This window comes from Ovis canadensis, chromosome 12 (genome assembly GCF_042477335.2).
Source record: "Ovis canadensis isolate MfBH-ARS-UI-01 breed Bighorn chromosome 12, ARS-UI_OviCan_v2, whole genome shotgun sequence".
Lineage (NCBI taxonomy): Eukaryota > Metazoa > Chordata > Mammalia > Artiodactyla > Bovidae > Ovis > Ovis canadensis.
In genome coordinates this window covers 34,733,220-34,750,628 of record NC_091256.1, presented here as the reverse complement: position 1 = coordinate 34,750,628, position 17,409 = coordinate 34,733,220, and the positions used below count along the sequence as shown (strand labels likewise).

General features: G+C 46.8%; 1 protein-coding gene across 1 annotated transcript in view; it reads right to left on the bottom strand.

Moving 5' to 3' along the window:
• LOC138416368 (mitochondrial amidoxime reducing component 2) overlaps positions 1-17,086 on the bottom strand; it is a 39,656-nt gene extending 22,570 nt beyond the window's left edge. Inside the window, exons 1-2 of the mRNA XM_069545386.1 lie at positions 14,186-17,086; positions 5,285-5,458 (exon numbers count right to left, since the gene is read on the bottom strand). Of these exons, the coding sequence (XP_069401487.1) occupies positions 5,285-5,458; positions 14,186-14,457 (446 nt within the window). The 5' untranslated portion in view covers positions 14,458-17,086. The remainder of the gene's footprint in view (positions 1-5,284; positions 5,459-14,185) is intronic.
• Positions 17,087-17,409: the final 323 nt, after the last annotated feature.

Below are 17,409 nucleotides of genomic sequence, written 5' to 3'. Positions count from 1 at the left end.
CCTCCTCCAGTCTGAAGGCCCCTGGGGTAATGGATGTGAGGGAATCCGAGGTGGACCATAAGATGCTCCCTGAGGCCCACAGACCTTGTCTGATGGCTAGACTCACCCCACCTACTGTCAAATCTCCATGCAGTTCTGAAGTTTCTTGGACCTTTGCCTTCTCTCTAAACCCTCTTCTTGGAGCCACTGTTCAGCCTCTGACTAACCCCTGGCTCCAACCCCATGGTCCTCTCATGGTCCTCTCTCTCACTGCCTTCAGCCTCTCCCCTAAAACTCTCCTCCACCAGTCTACTAATCCATACAGATGCTCCCCGGGCTGAACGCTTCCTTCAACCCCTTCAGGACAGCCCTCCTGGGTAAGCGCACACACTCCCACCCACTCAGGTGAGCCTAGTGTGGGCTCTCTGAGAAGCAGAGAGGACCCAACGGGGCAGGGGAAGACTAATTATCCAGTGCCCCTGAAAGTTACCCCCCCCACTAATCCTCCCTCCCTCCCCTCCCTGCTAAAGACTCTACCCTTCTGTCATTCCACCTCCTGCAATTCTCTCCGAATTTTATGAAAAGTTCACTTTCTTCATGTGTCCAAATGAGATGTTCTATAATCACCACCTCACAGAAAAGAACTGCATCTCCCTGAGTGAGCATAACAGAACTACATTAGTTAGTAATCTAATTTAGTTCAGGATTGAAGGAAATCAACTCTGAATATTCATCGCAAGGACTGGTGCTGAAGCTGAACCCCCAATACTTCGGTCACTTGATGCAAAGAGCCAACTCATTAGAAAAGACCCTGATGCTGGGAAAGATGGAAGGCAGGAGGAAAAGGGGACAACAGAGGGTGAGATGGTTGGATGGCATCCTCGACTCAATGGACATGAGCTTGAGCAAGCTCTGGGAGGTAGTGAAAGACAGGAAAGCCTGGCATGCTGCAGTCCATGGGGTCACAAAGAATCGGACATGACTGAGCAACTGAACAACAAAGTTAGTGATCTACTAATTTATAAAGCGAAATAACTCACTAAAAATACTTGAGAAGACATAAAAGCTTGAATGGACTTTTACAAAGAAAATCTAGGCAGTTTTACTGGAAAGTTTCACCAATGATCGAAGAATAAAAACTATCAAATGTAAATAGAAAAAGAAATTTAATTCTCACTTAAAATAGGACAAAGAGATAAGATGTCTAGGACTCAATCTAACAAGAGATGTACAGTTCTATTATAGAGAAAATTATGAAATTTTGTTAAAGAAATAAAATAAGACACAAATAAGGGAGAAAAGATAACACATTCATGGATAGGGAGGCCACTGACACTAAAGATGTGAGACCTACCATTTATTTAAGGGCCTTTTATGAATCAGGCACTCTTGAAATAGATAAATAAATTCATTTCAATTTTCCCTAAATGGATCCTCAAATTCAATGCAATTCCAATAAAAATTCCAAAAGGATTTTACACGGAATTTGACAAGCTGATTCTAAAATCTGCAGGAAGAAAGTCCCTGGCAGTCCAGAGGTTGGGACTCTGCACTTCCACTACAGTGTGAATGGGTTCGATCCCTGGTTGCAGAACCAAGATCCTGCCTTCCACACAGTGAGACCAAAAAAATAAAAACAATAACAATGTCCCATTGATTAAAAAATAAAAGTGTGAAGTCCAAGGATAGTCAAGACACTTGGAAGATAAAATAATGAGGAGATTCACCTTACTCGATATCAAGATATAAAGTTAAAGAAATTAAGACAGTGATGGATAGGATCAGGAATGGATACAGAATCCAGTGCAAAGGAGAGAGAGCTCAGAAAATAACTGACACTTTCTAAAGAAGCAACTGGTTCAGTGATAAAGAAGCAGTAGATGCAGGTTCAATCCCTGGCTCAGGAAGATCCCCTGGACATGGAAATGGCAACCCACTCCAGTATTCTTGCCTGGGAAATCCCATGGACAAAGGAGCCTGGCAGGCTGTAGTCCATGGGGTTGCAAGAGCTGGACATTACTTTACGACCAGACAACGACAACAAAGATCTTCAGATGCCACAATGCAGGTGGCACTATAGATCACTGGGAAACAAATGGATTGTTCAATAAAATACTGGAACACTTGATAACTGTATAAGAAAATCAAATTGAATTTCTACCTCAAATCACCATCAAAAATCAACTTTAAAAAACTAAATAAATAAACTTTAGATGCAGAAACATAAGTGAAAAAGGCAAAACTTCAATAGTTTTAGAAAAAGAATAGTAGGAGAATTTTTTATAACTTTGGAATAGAGTATATTTCTTAAGACACAAAAAGGGCAAATTCCCCCCCCAAAAGATTAATTACTTTGAATATCATAAAATTTAAAATGTCTATTTTTCAGAAGATACCATAAAAAAGATTTTAAAAATAAATCACAAAGCAGGATTTTGCATCTCTTATAATTGACCAAATAGATCCAACCTAAAGAACTCCCCATCAATAGGGAAAACTTGGGCATGAAACATAAAAAATAATTTCATAGACAAAAAGAACACAAGGAACCAATAACTATAAAGAAAAAATATTTAGCTTCCAGATTTCAATGGAATGCCTAGAAATGCAAACTGCAAAGAGATACCACCTAATTCATTTTAAAGATACTTGCAGAATTGAAATGAGGAGGACTGGTAACAAACCTAATTGATGAGGACACGAGGCAATGAACCCTTACTCTGGTGAGGTATAAATTGGTACAATTTTGGGAACCGATTAGCCATTTCCTTATCAAAATTAACATGCAGATACCCAATGACTCAGTAATTCTACTCCTAAGCTCATGCTCTAAAGAATTAAAGATATGTAGAAAAATGTTCTTGGGACATTTTTCCTATTAGAAAAAAACCTGCAAAATGACATGAGTTAATGGAGAAGAGCATAAAGAGCGCTGTAGCAAAGTCATACAGTGGAAACTACCCCACAGTGAAAAAACTCAACTACAGCTTCCAGCCACAAGCCACAGATGAATCTTACAGCGTTGAAAAGAACAAGCAGCTACAGAAGAATACTGCGTAATGACATTTCATAAACTTGAAGCAAAACTTAACCATATATTATCTAGGAGCGCATCCATACATAAAAAGGAGAGTAGCAGGAACCAGGAGAAAAAGAAATTCAGGACCCTGGTTTCTCTGAGGGGCAGGACATCATGAAGGTACTTGAAATAAATCCATTCATGTTATATTTCCTAAGTTGGGTATGGCACTACAGGTGTTTGTTTCAGTATTGTGTTTTACAACTTATAAATACTTAATGTGGGGCTTCCCTGATAGCTCAGTTGGTAAAGAATCCGCCTGCAATGCCGGAAGGAGACCCTGGTTCCATTTCTGGGTTGGGAAGATCCACTGGGGAAGGGATAGGCTACCCATTCCAGTATTCTTGGGCTTCCCTTGTGGCTCAGCTGGTAAAGAATCAGCCTGCAATGCTGGAGACCTGAGTTCAATCCCTGGGTTGGGAAGATCCCCTGGAGAAGGGAAAGGCTACCCACTCCAATATTCAGGCCTGGAGAATTCCATGCACTGTGTAGTCCATGGGGTCCCAAAGAGTCAGACATGACTGAGCGACTTTCATTTCCATACTTTATGTAGATTCCTCACATATCAAATATTTAATTATATGATATTGTCAGTAGTCACTATATCTCATAATGGAATGAAACCCAGCTGGAGAAATTTCTTCTTCAAAGGAAACTATTACTTCAGTTATAAAGAAAAAAAAAAAAAAACTTCTGTTGGACTGTCCAGGTTTTAAGTCATTTCCTTCTCACACCTGAAAATACGTTTGGACTTTTTAGACATCAATCGTTCATAAATCCTTATAATTAAGAAGCCCTACTGCTCTACAGTCGCTCTCAAAAAATAAAATGACACCACATAGGGTGAATAGGGAAAGCTGGTTAAAGAAACTAACAATGAAAGTCAATCAAATTCATGACACTGCATCCCCGTCCCTACGGCTCTGTTAAGGAATCTCCTTTACTTTTTCTGAGCTTGGTCTCCTCATTTGTAAAGTGTACTGATATCTGCCTCGTAAACTTACTGAGATAATTAACTGAAATACTGTAGTCAATGAATGATTGCTTCAGGCTTTCAAAACTGTAGAACCTGGAGTGATGGGTTTCAGTTCAGACACTTTGCTAATAAAAGCACACCATGAGGGTACAGGGAGCATTCCGAGACTCTCCAATTTCCACATGCTGAGAATTCTCGGGTCATTACAAAGGGAGCACCCATGGCAAGTGTCTAAGCCTCTAGGACGCCCGACTAGCACAGGACAAGACCTTGAAAAGCCATGCAACTGGACGGCCCTGCAAGGGTCCCACAGGCTGAAAGGAAGCCCAGGCTTGAGACGCATGTCTGGCCAGAGGTCAGATCTCATACCTCCTGATGCAGTCTCAATCTCAGACCTCAGGGGCCACAGAGTCAGCAGGAAAAGCCTCAGCATCTGTATCATTCAACCCAGAGATACAGGCAGGAACGTTTCCACTAATGAACACCCTTGTCTGCCTGGCAATTCTGAACAGAAGTCCATCCTACTTGAACAAAAGGAGACAAACCTTAAAGACTGGCCCTCTGTATCCTCTCTATATTTTTATTACTTATTCTGGTTTTGATGCTTTGATATCTTGGGACTTGGTGACGCTGAAGGAACTCCCCCTTCCAGGGCTAACCAACTGAGAGAGATAGTGAAACACTGGGCTTTCATATGCAAACCAGCCAATCCAAAGTCCTCATCCAACCACCTCCCCCATTGCGTTTCACACTCTGGCCACCTTCTCCGGCTCTAATCACCAGGGTCAGATACCAGACAACCAAGGACAACCCCTGTGCCCCAGGGCCAATTTTCCCAGAGCCTGCAGAAACCAAAATAAAGAGTCTTGCAGTTTCCTCTGACCTCTCTGCCTCCTGGCAGACCCCGGTATTTCCCCATGTGGTCCTGCATGGCATGAGCCTCTGGTTTCTAGGCATGTGTGAATATATGTGTGAAAAAAAAAACTTCTTTCTTCATGACAGTTTTTTCTGTGTCTGCATGTCTTGCCATATCTGATGAAAGCAAATCTAAATATCCTTAATGCAGTATTCTGTTTCACCCACTCACACTTGACCACTGGCTTGATCCCAAAGTAGACTAGACTTCTCTTAAATATTTCCTTTACCAGTCTCATCATCTACTGTACAAAGTGTAGCAAGGTGGAGCACAGGGGAGAGCCTAAATGGAAATGAGTCTTGGCACAGGTCCCCGGAGCCCCAGAGCAGAGCACCTGCAGTCATGGAGCTTGTTTGAAGAATGCAGTTTGGTCGGCAAAACCAGCTGGTCCATGCCTGGAGCCCTGAGGATCAGGCAATCGTCCTCATAGGTGATGGAGACCAGAACAAGGCGAGGTTCCTGCCGGCCAGTCACCATGTGTCCATCTTCCTTTATCACCAGCCAAAACCTGCCAAGAAACAAACAAGGGCACACTCAGAAAAGCCTTTGCCACCCACTCCAAAGCTCCCCTCTAGCTTTCTATTTGATCAAAACCCTCCCTCTCTGGGACTTCCCTGGTGGTCCAGAGGCTGAGACTTCAAGCTCCTAATGCAAAACACCTGGGTTCGATCCCTAGTCAGGGAACTAGATCCCACATGCTGCAACTAAGAGTTTGCATGCAGTAACTAAAGATCCCAGTGCCGCAACTAAGACTCAGAGCAACCAGACGAACATTTAAAAAAAAGAAAAAAAAACTCCCTCTGCCCTGACTCAGGACCCAGCAATTTCTAGACAATATCCAAGTCTAGCCAAATTCTTTTGTTCCAAGAGATGGTGCTACCCCACACCCCAAAAGGGTTTGTTTGGTACAAAGAACCCTGGGAAAGAGCATCTGGCCAATGTATGAAAATCCCCAGTCCCTCAAATCCTGGTGAGGCTGGCATAGGGATCTCCTCTACTGCTAGAGCTCATACATTGCTCACTTTGGGACTTTGTTTTGGTCAGAGATTTCGCTGGTTAAAGCAAAAGGTCTTCCAGGTCTTTCTGCTGTGGAACAAGAGAGGACTGACTAAATGGTTACTGGTGCAGGTGGACTGAAACTCTAGACAAAGGTCTTGAATGTGTGTGATTCCAGTGGATGCAAACCAGCCTCTGCTGGGCTTAACTTGCTGGGACATGTGGACCTTGATCAGGAAACCCGTAAATAGCCTTTCTTCTTCATGCACACGTGAAAACTTACACAACGTTATAAACCAATGCCGCGTCTGTATGTGTGTACTCAATCACTCAGTTGTGTCCAATTCTTTGAGACCCCCATGCACCATTTTTAAAAAGAAAGAAAATGTGGTATATCTATATGGCAGAATATTATTTAGCCATAAAAAGAAGGAAATTCTGCAATTTTTAGACAACATGGGTGAAACTTGAGGGTATTAACAGTAAGTGAAGTAAGTCAGACAGAGAAAGATAAATACTGTATAATCTCACTTGTAAGTAAAATCTAATAAGCTGGAAATTGCTGGAAACAGAAAGTAGGGCACTTCCCTGGTGGTCCAGTGGCTAAGACTCCACGTTCCCCAGGTGAGGGGCCCAGGTTTGCTCACTGGTGGGGGAACCAGATCCCACATGCCGCAACTAAGACCTGGTGCAGCCAAATAAGTAAACATTTTACAAAGAAAGTAACAGAGAGCAGACTGGTGGTTGCCCTGGGGTGAGGGTGGGGGAAATATGTGACTGCCTTCAGGCGGTCAAAGTGTACAAACTTTGAGCTCTAAGGGGAAAAAAATGTCTGTAATGTACATTATGACATCTCTAGTTAATAATACTGTATTTACACTTGAAAATTGTTAAGAGAGAAAATCTCAAATGCTCTCACGATAACGACAGTGACAAAATGGAAATTACATGCAGTGAAGGGATGTGTTCATTAGCCTTATTATGGGAATCATTTCACAATATATGTGTGTATCTAATGATCACGTTGTACACCTGAAACTTACTCAATGTTATATTTCAGTTATCTCAGTAAAGCTGGAGAAAAAAAAATGACTTACGCAATTCACGTGTTAGATAAGAACTCATCTTCTAGACAGTCCCCACCCCCCACCCCACCCCTGTTAGATAAGAACTCATCTTCTAGACAGTCCCCACCCCCCACCCCACCCCCCGTTCTGGGCTCAGCTTTCACACTCTGTGTATCACATCCAGGGAGAGAGTGGGGTGCAGAGTGAGCTGAAGAATGGAATGTTAGGCTGGTTATGCTCTTATCTATAGTAATGCATATACTGACATTTTGGGTTATACCACACATATGATTTGATTCCTAAGTGTGCCGCCCCTAGGGAAAATGAGTTTCAGCGTCACTGTTTTAGACAGAACAAGAGCAGTGGGTGAGGAACTCTGCAGACTCGGACCCAGGTTTGCTCACTGGTGGGGGAACCAGATCCCACATGCCGCAACTAAGACCTGGTGCAGCCAAATAAGTAAACATTTTACAAAGAAAGTAACAGAGAGCAGACTGGTGGTTGCCCACCACTGAAAGCTGAAGCCTCCCACACGTGAGCAGGAAAGAAAGACAGCCCCGGCTGGAATGAGGGAGACATTTCAAAATATGCCTGGAGCCAGATGGAATGGTGAGATAACCTGATAAGCCAGGTCTCTGGCAGGGAGTCTCCTCTCTGGAACCTCCCCTTCAGACAGCCCACTCCTGTCCAAGTGCTGGATAACTTGCCTCCAAGCCAGCAGACACGGGCTGGGTCCTGAGCCCAGCTCCCTGGCATGCATGCTGGTGCACGGGTACCATGGTGGCCGTGGCAGTGGTGATAGAGCAAAGGCATTTTGGGAACTGCTGTGGCTACTCTCCTGGGAGCTGAGGATGCTGGGCAGTACTAGGTCCCCGACCCTCTGAGGGGGCCTCCTTTTTTTTTTCCCAGGCATCTTTGGCTTTCAGAGTTCCCTAGCCCTTCACCTGTGGGGTAAGAGTGGGTTCTGCGACCCAGCACTTTCCTGCCTACCTTGTCATAGGCCTGTGATGCTGGGAAAGATTGAGGGCAGGAGGAGAAGGGGGCGACAGAGGCTGTAATGATTGGATGGCATCACTGACTCGATGGACATGAGTTTGAGCTAACTCCAGGGGATGGTGAAAGACAGGGAAGCCTGGCGTGCTACAGTCCATGGGGTTGCAAAGAGTCGGGGACCATTTAGCAGCTGAACAACAACAATTCCCTCAGGGCTGGGCCCTGTTCCTTATTTCCAGCTTCATCCTTGGGCACAGAGTCCTGGGTGGCCCTGCTCTAATGAACCCCACCAAAGCCTGCACCTGAACTTCCAACATGGCCCGTCCTGCTCTGAAACGAGCCTCCCTCTGAGAGCCCCACAAGACCAGGCTTATCCAGACAGGAGTCACACACCCCTACGGATCGTTATTTCTAAAAGTCAGCCCTGGGCCAAGTCTTTTCACCTCCCATCTTTCTCCCCACTTGAAACCCTGCACTCTGGTTCTCAAGCCTCGCCCCCAGCTTATTGTATAATGAGCTGGGTGTTAATCCCTGGGAGGAGGCAGAAGTGGTGGCTGGAAGTTCTGTGCTAACCTGCAATGGCGAGGGCAAGAGGCAGCTTGCAAGCAGCCTGACCTTGGGGCGGGACGATCACAACGGAGGATGCAAAGAGCCATCGGCAACACACACCAGCCACCCCCGTTACCCTGTAACCGGAATGATGTTATTTTTCACCTCCTGCACACAAATAATGCCCAGGAGTGAATAATGACCTCTGCTCTGCCAGATGAGAAAGAAAGGATCTGTCTGCAGTGTGGATTTGATCATGACCTACTTCTCCTCACCTGCAACCCTGAAAGCCAGCACCTCCGTTTTACACAGAAAACACTAGTGTGTGGCATGAAGAGCATTGCAGAGCCCAGAACTAAGTCTCCAAAGGAACAGCGATGCCCTGAACGACCCACAGCAGTGTTCAGGGAGAAGAGCGCAAGACAGATGGAAAGTGTCATTTCTAAATGGACAGACTGGCCTCGAAAGTGGGAAGGACTGAGCCAGCAAAGGGAGGAAAAATCAGAAAAATCCCCGTAGACCCCGCCCGCGCCAGACCCGAGCCAATCCAGATAGGGATGGAGGTTTAAAAGTCCCTCGCGCGCGTACAGTTTAACCAATCAGCTATGCTGTTACAAAAACAAAGAACCGTCTGTATAAAAGTATATGTGATTCAGAGCTCGGGGCTTTTGTCGGATTCCACTGTGCTGGATAAGACCTGGGCCCTAACTCGAGCTAGCAATAAACCCCTTTATGCTTTTGCATTGCTGTGGACGTCTTATTCTCTCAGTTTTGGGGACTCGGACTCTGGGCATAACAAGAGCAATTAGAGAGGAAGCGCTCAGCATCAGAGAACAGTTCCAAAGACACGGGTTCGAAATGGAAGTTAATCAAAGCGGCCTATTCCTGCCTTTTAGACTCTGTGGAGTTTCACGATGGAAATCTCAAGTTGGGAGAATAACAGCGTTGTAGCAGAGTTCGTTCCAGTTTGTTTTCCAGTTTCAGTTATTGCTTAGTAAATAAAATATAGATTAGACAGGGACTTGGAGATCATCAAATTCAACCTCTTTAGCCAATGAAAAACAGGCTCGGAAGAGGTTAAGTGACTTCTCTGGAGGTCTCCTGAGACTTGCTGCGATCCCTGCCCTTGTAAATTACATACTGGCTTCACAGCAAGGGCATGAGTGTTGCCCTCAGAGATATCAGTTCAAATCCCTTCAGCATATAGTGGTCTTGTTGCTGTAGGAGACAGATGGGCTCCAGGTTAGATAGTTACAACTGGCCTCCTGTTTACGTTTCACAGGGGCCCAAAGAAGTGGGCTTCAGGCTGGATACTTAGAACTGTTAGCATTTTCTGAGACAAGAGATAGGTGGGCTCCTTCTCACTAAGAGGGCTGCCTACACCCTTTCTCTCCACATTGCTAATAATAAACTTTGTATCGGCATTTACAATTTCTGCCTCTGTGATAAATGCGTTTTTCACTGGGGTCAAAGATCCAGGGGAAAAATAGCTTCTAGCCTCTAGCCCTTGCTGGCCTGGTGCCTAAGATTCCTGATTCTCATCCAGGCTACCCAGGTTCAATTCCTCGGCAGGGAATTAAGATCTCACTTCACTGCCGCCTCACCGAGATCACTGTGATCTCGGGTCAGATACTCATCCTTTCTGATACCATTTCCTTATTTGCAAAGTGGACACAATATCTAGCCCACAAGATTGCTATGAGGCTTAAATTATATTATCTGTTGAAAGGCCTTTGTTCAGTGTCTGCTGAGTATGAACCATCAAATAAAAGTATTCCATCGCTTTTCCCTGCCTCACCCCAGTCTCCACACCACACTATCCCATCTCAAGCATATATTGTTCAAAACAAGGGAACGCTCATACAGTTCCATCTATTTTCGGATGTCCACAGAGGCAGCAAAGCAAAGGAAAAATATTCTCTTTCCATGGAAGCCAGAGTCACAGCAAAGTAGTGGCAACATGCAGTGGGAAACAATAGTTCTTCCTGATGAAAAGCGGACACACAGGCAAGCACTGACTCTCTGTGAAACAGCATCAGTGCTTCACGTGAAGAAGGGAGCACAGCTGCCTTTTCTCTGGATGTGCAGCATGAGAATGCATGTCTTCACTCTGGCTCAAGTCTTCCCAGCAATCAGGTGGCTTTTCTAATCCTTCACACTTGAATCAGCTCAGATTCTTCTTAATGGTCCCAGAGAAACCCTCTAATCATAGCATCAGAATCACCTAGGGAGACTTTAACACCTGAGAAATGGAGTATTTCCTGCCATATCAGCAAATAAGGATGTCAACGGGCGTGCTTAGTCACTTCAGTCGTGTCCAACTCTTTGTGACCCTATGGACTGTAGCGCACCAAGCTCCTCTGTCCATGGGATTCTCCAGCCAAGAATATTAGAGTGGGTTGTCTGCCCTTTCCTAGAGGATCTTCCCAACCCAGGAATGGAACCCATATTTCTTACATCCCCTGTATTGGCAGGCGGGTTCTTTATCAGTCAGCAGCAATTTCAGCCCTCCATTGTGAGCTGGTGAGCCCTGAGGGAACTTAGGAAGAATACCTGCCATGCAGCTACTCCCTTTGTGAGCCCTGAGGAACTCAGGGTGTGAAAATAGGATGCTGGCTCCAGATAGGTGTGGTGCATATCAGAGGAATGATTTCAGTGAGCTCAGACTCTTGCATCTTCCCATAATAGAAAAGCGCTAAATTCCTTAACTTGGGATATCTAGGTTTTTTTTTAAGTTACAAAAAACTTTTGACAATCAGACTGATTACCTGCCCTTTGTTGCAAAACTCCTCTATAACCTGGCTCCTCTCTTCTGCCTCTTCAGACCAGTTCTCTCAAGGTCACTTGAGATGTTATCTCCCGGGTTTGAAGTCCTAAAAATTCCCGCCAAACAGAACTCAACTTAGAACTCAACACAGTTCTCAACTTGTAGGTTGTGACTATTTTTTAAGTCGACACAACCCACACAAGCTTGTTTCACTCCTATTCCATAGGCCTGGGATGGAAAACTCAGGATATTACAGTCTTAAAAACTTTCCAGGGACTTCCCTGGTGGTACAGTGGATAGGAATCCACCTGCCAATGCAGGGGCCAAGTGTTCATTCCATCTTCGTCCAGGAAGATTCCACAGGGTTCAGAGCCACTTAAGTCCATGTGCTACAACTGCTGAGCCTGCACACCCAGAGCCTGTACTCCTCAAGAGAAGACACTGCAAGGAGAACCCTACCTACAGCAAGGAAGAGCAGCCCCGCTCACCATCACTAGAGAAAGCGCGTGCAGGAATGAAGACCCAGCACAACCAAAAATAAGTAACTCTCCGGGATTAGAAATCTGTGGTGAAAGGGATGGAAAATTCCCTGTGAGCTTCACACAACACTTTTCTAAAACAACCTGAAGTTTTTCCATGCCGTGGGAGCCCATATTTCTTTAAGGGGAGAGCAATTTTCAGCGAATAGAATACACGTGTCCCGGGAATGAACTCAGGACAGCAGACACCCTCCGCTAGAAGGCTCCCGCAACAACCAATCTGCAAACCTCCCTCCTCTAGACATAGGACCACAGCTAATCTATCCCAGCCAGACAGCAAAGCATCTTCATCCTAAGGAAGCAAAAAAGGAGGTTCCATTCTTCCTTGATGACTCTTTATAGGGTCTGGAATCGTTCCCTGTCTCAACTACCAATTGGCACATGCCAGGCATCTGGCCATCTACCTCTACAAGGATTAAACCATGTGTTGCTGCAGCTGCTGACTTTCAACACCTCCTGAAAGGAGTTCAGGGTGGAGAGAGAAAATGAAGCACTCTGTGCTCTGGGAAAAACTGAGAAGACAGGTCCTCAGATGGTTAGACGTTTTCAGGAGCCAATTTTGTGAGCCCAATTTTTGTATCTCCTCATATTTGGAAAAGCACTAAAATCCTTGAAGGTGATGACTGTTCCTCATGACTAGCAAAGCCTCACGAGACTGGTAGAAATCTTCTGGAAAAATATGTGCTTGATTGCATGTATTCCCCCTTCCCCAAATCACATGCATACTGACCTTTCCCCCCTGCCTCTTTGGAACAGTTTCTCAGAGCTATCTGAGGTTCTGGCTCCTGGGCGGCAGTCCTCATTTTGCCCCAAGTAAAACTTAACATTCACGTTGTGCATTTTTTTTTAAGTTGACACCTGCCAAGATGGCCTTCCCCTTATGCAGCTGCGCCATTCTGTGTCCACGAATATGTCTGTGGGCTCACTTCTGGCGGGAGAAAAACAACAGGGCACCTCTTCTGAGGGAGGAGGATGAAATTCTGATGTGTCAGGTCCTATGTAGGTAAAGACTTTACCTAAAGTTCTTCACTGAGGATCACTTTGCCTCTGGGGGAGGGGACACACCATTCCTTTAGTGGCAGGTATTACACGCATGGTCTCCCTGCCATATCCCCTCCCCAACAGAAGACTGCCCTTTGCTCATTACGTATTACAGCGGGTCAGGGCCCCAACCTCCAGCATGTCTCAGGAACCTTCCCCGGGTATTAGAAATGGTGAGGGCCCAGCCCCAGCAAGGCCAAAGCCAGTGTGCTTGAACAAGACTTGGTTTCAGCATTGCTCCCATCTACCCACTAGTGCCAAGAACATTTTACTTTTCTACTATTGCGTTCATACGAAGAATCAGAAAATTTAGAACAGCAGCCTTGGAGATAAGCAATCAGACCCCATGTTTTTATACAGCCTCTCCTCCAGGGAGGGACAGAGATTTTGCAAGCAAGCAGGACCCTGTGGGGCTTTCCCAGGACAGTCCCTCCCCTATCTCTGCTTTAGGTTCTCTCTGAAGTACCTTCTTGTTGTTCAGTGGCTAAGTCCAGACTCTTTGCAAACCCACGGACTACAGCACACCTAAATAACAGTATTTGATACATATTTCCCAGGCTGGTTTATAGATATGAAAACCCTCACCAAATGGAAGATGTTAACTACTAGATGACCATGAGTACACAGCTCCAAGCCTCCTGGAGCCTAAGGAATAATAACATTAACTCCTGTGACACCCCCATGTTACTTCACAGTAAGCCAGTCAAGAAAATTGTGCAGGATCTTATTTCTGACCCTGCAATACCCCCTCACTTGGCTTTAAAAATGCTTTGTCAAGGGACTTCCCTGGTGGTTCAGTGGGTGGGATTCTACGATCCCAGTGCAGGGCCGGGGTTTGATCTCTGGTCAGGGAGCTGGATCCCATGTGCTGCAACTAGTAGTTCACAGGTCACAACCAGAGATCCCACTGCAGACCAACAAATGAATAAAGATTAAAAAAAAGTTTGTCAAAACCTTTCCAGGAGAGGTCTGGGGGAGGCATGCGACACCAGTCTCCTTGCATGGCCCTGCAATAAAGATTTCTCCACTCCAAACTCCAGCCTTGTGAGTTGTTTGGCTTCATTGAGCCCTCCAGGCACAAAAACTTGCAGCTAACAGCTTGCCTCCACTACCTTTCCAAATCTGAACCAGACACCAACTTGACCCTTCTATCTACAAGATCAGAGACAGCCCAGGAAACTCAAGCGGCAAACCTCTACTCTCCTTTCCTGGGACAAAGCCCCAGCTCCCCCCACCCACACCCTCCCCAGCAGGTCCCACGCTGTCCCCGCGCCAGGCGCTACCTGTCCCGCAGGTGGCCGCTGCGCAGCCCCAGGGCCGTGCACTCGGCCGCGTCCACCGACACCCCCTTGCAGGACTTGACCGGGTAGATCCACAGCTCGCTCACCGTGCCCACCTGCTGCAGCCGCCGGCGCCGACCGGGCCGCGCGCGGCGCCAGGCGACGGCCCCCAGAGCCACCGCGGCCAGTCCCAGGGCGGCCACCCCGAGCCAGCGGGGCCCGGGCGGCGCGGGGAGGCCCAGGCGGGCCAGAGCCGAGGAGCCGGCGGCGCCCATGACCCAGCGATCGCGGGCGGGGGCCTGAGCGCACACGGGGCAGCGTCTGGATTGAGGAGGGCGCCTGGCGCTCACGGCTCCGGGCGAGAGGGCGGAGCCAGGGTCGGTCCGGTGACGCGCCCTGGCACCCTTTCCGCGCGCCGAGGCGGCGGGACTGGCTGTGCGCAAGCAGGGGACGCCTAACAGGCGCCGAGGATCCGGCGGTAACCGAGGGGCATGAGACAGAGAGCGGGCCGGGATGTTCAGACGGGGGAGGCACGGATCGGGAAACCGAAGCCGCAGGCCTGGCTGGCCGTCCTCTCTCTGAGCGGTCACTTTCGCTTTATTGCTCCCTCTTCCTGGTGGCCTGCGACGCAACCCCTCACCCGCCCACACTCCACCCGCTCTCCACTGCCTCTTGGCTTCCTGCACGGCCCACTTAACTGCGTGACTGGAGCCCAGCGAACAGGGAAAGCGGACGTCGAAGGGACCACTTTAAACGTTTAGCAGCTCCTACTGGCAAATGGCTCTGAGAACTGCAGAACTTTGGGCCGGTAACCCGCTCCCTGGAAACGTCTATGCTGTGGATAAACTCGACCATGGCTTCTTGCTGCATAAGGCTAAGCCCCGAGGATGACCCCAGCCTCTCCTTCGAATGCCTACCTGAGAAAACTCACTGTTGCCAGGAGGTTTCAGTGTTTTGTTCCTGCCAACATCTGAGGACTGGCCCCTCGATCCTCACCTCCCTTCTTTGTTACTGACCTTTGCTCTTGGCCTCCTTAATCAATAGAAACCAGTAAGAAGCAGAGGGGAGGCAAGAAATTTAGGCAAGGCTATGTTGGAACTTGAGCTGCAGCACCAGGAAGCAAAAACAAGTAACAGATTTCCTCCCTTGCTCCCTGAGAGGGTGAGGGTGGGGGGTGGGGGCTGCTGATTCCTATGTGGGGTGAGGGCAGGGGTGGATCCAGGGGTAGGGCTGGAGGGGTAGCTTAAGTGGGTTGCCCACCCCTTGGTGGTCCTAGGTGCAGGGTCCATAAAGCAGGGTGCAAAAGCAGACCCCTTCTTTTGCTGGGTTTGGGGTCTTTTGTATCTTCTTGTTCATAATTTTCCCCCACTGCACATGCACACAGCTATTTTTAGTCCCTTGTAGTTTTTTTGTATTTTGTTGCTGCAGGAGACTTTTGTCCAGGTGCAAGCATTGCAGCAAACGGTCCCAGGTCCCAACCTGTCTCACTTTTAGAGCCCTTACTCAAAAGGCTTCACCATTGCGAATCCTCCCTCTGTCCCTTCCAGATGTGTATGAATCTCCTACAACTCAGAAGTGTCTTTCTCAAGGGCCTGAGAACCATTCCTTTGAACTGTAATCAGTACCTCTGGCTCAACTCCATCTCATTGCCCCCATCCTTGTCAGTTTCACTTGAGACCCGCCACCCCCCTTTGCTCTCATTCACCCTTTAAAACCCAATCAACTCTGCATTCATGGGAATGGAGTTCCGTTCTTTCCCCCTCAGTTAAGTTCAGTTCAGTCACTCAATTGCGTCCGACTTTTTGCAACCCCATAGACTGCAGCACCCCAGGCCTCCCTGTCCATCACCAACTCTTGGAGTTTACTCAAACTCATGTCCATTGAGTCGGTGATGCCATCCAACCATCTCATTCTCTGTTCCCCTTCTCCTCCCATCTTCAATCTTTCCCAGCATCAGGGTCTTTTTAAATCAGGCAGTTCTTCGCATGAGGTGGCCAAAGCACTGGAGTTTCAGCTTCAGCATCAGTCCTTCCAATGAATATTCAGGACTGATCTTTAGGATGAACTGGTTGGATCTCCTTGCTGTCCAAGGGATTCTCAAGAGTCTTCTCCAGCACCACAGTTCAAAAGGATCAATTCTTCGGTGCTCAGCTTTCTTTATAGTCCAACTCTCACATGCATACATGACTACTGGAAAAATCATAGCTTTGACTAGATGGACCTTTGTTGGCAAAGTAATGTCTCTGCTTTTTAATATGCTATCTAGGTTGGTCATAACTTTTCTTCCAAAGAGCAAATGTCTTTTAATTTCATGGCTGCAATCACTATCTGCAGTGATTTTGGAGCCCAAAAAATCTGTCACTGTTTCCACTGTTTCCCCATCTATTTGCCATGAAGTGATGGGACCAGATGCCATGATCTTAGTTTTCTGAATGTTGAGCTTTAAGCCAGCTTTTTCACTCTCCTCTTTCACTTTCATCAAGAGGCTCTAGTTCTTTACTTTCTGCCATAAGGGTGGTATCATCTGAATATCTGAGGTTCTTCATTCCAGCTTGTGCTTCATCCAGCCCAGTGTTTCTCATGATGTACTCTGCATATAATTTAAATAAACAGGGTAACAATATACAGCCTTGACATACTCCTTTCCCGATTTAGAACCAGTCTGTTGTTCCATGTCCAGTTCTAACTGTTGCTTCCTGACCTGCATACAGATTTCTCAAGAGGCAGGTCAAGTGGTATGGTATTCCCATCTCTTTCAGAATTTTCCAGTTTGTTGTGATCCATACAGTCAAAGGCTTTGGCATAGTCAGTAAAGCAGAAGTAGATGTTTCCCTACTAGTTCCATAAAATTCCTTTTTACTGCTTTAACTGAAGTCCAGGTTTGTTACTCCTTACCCGCTCTATTCACACAAGCTCTTGGGTAAACAGTGGATTTTCTTAGAGAAGTTAAGGTTTGAGGTCATTTGTTTATTTTTCAAAGATTGTCCTTTAACCTGCTGCCAGGTTCTGAAGAGTTACCAGCAGGCCACCTCCCACCATCAGGATTGGTCATTCACAGGAGAAAAGGGCTGCCCTCCAGGCTGGGAGGAGATCAGAGGAGGGCAGGGTGCAGAGGAGCCAAGCTCGCTTCCAGGGTTCCTCCTGCAAAATCTCCCTGTAAACAGACCCTGTTGGAAACTCCAGGCCAGTGCACTCTGTCTCTTCAAACAGCACATATTCTCATCATG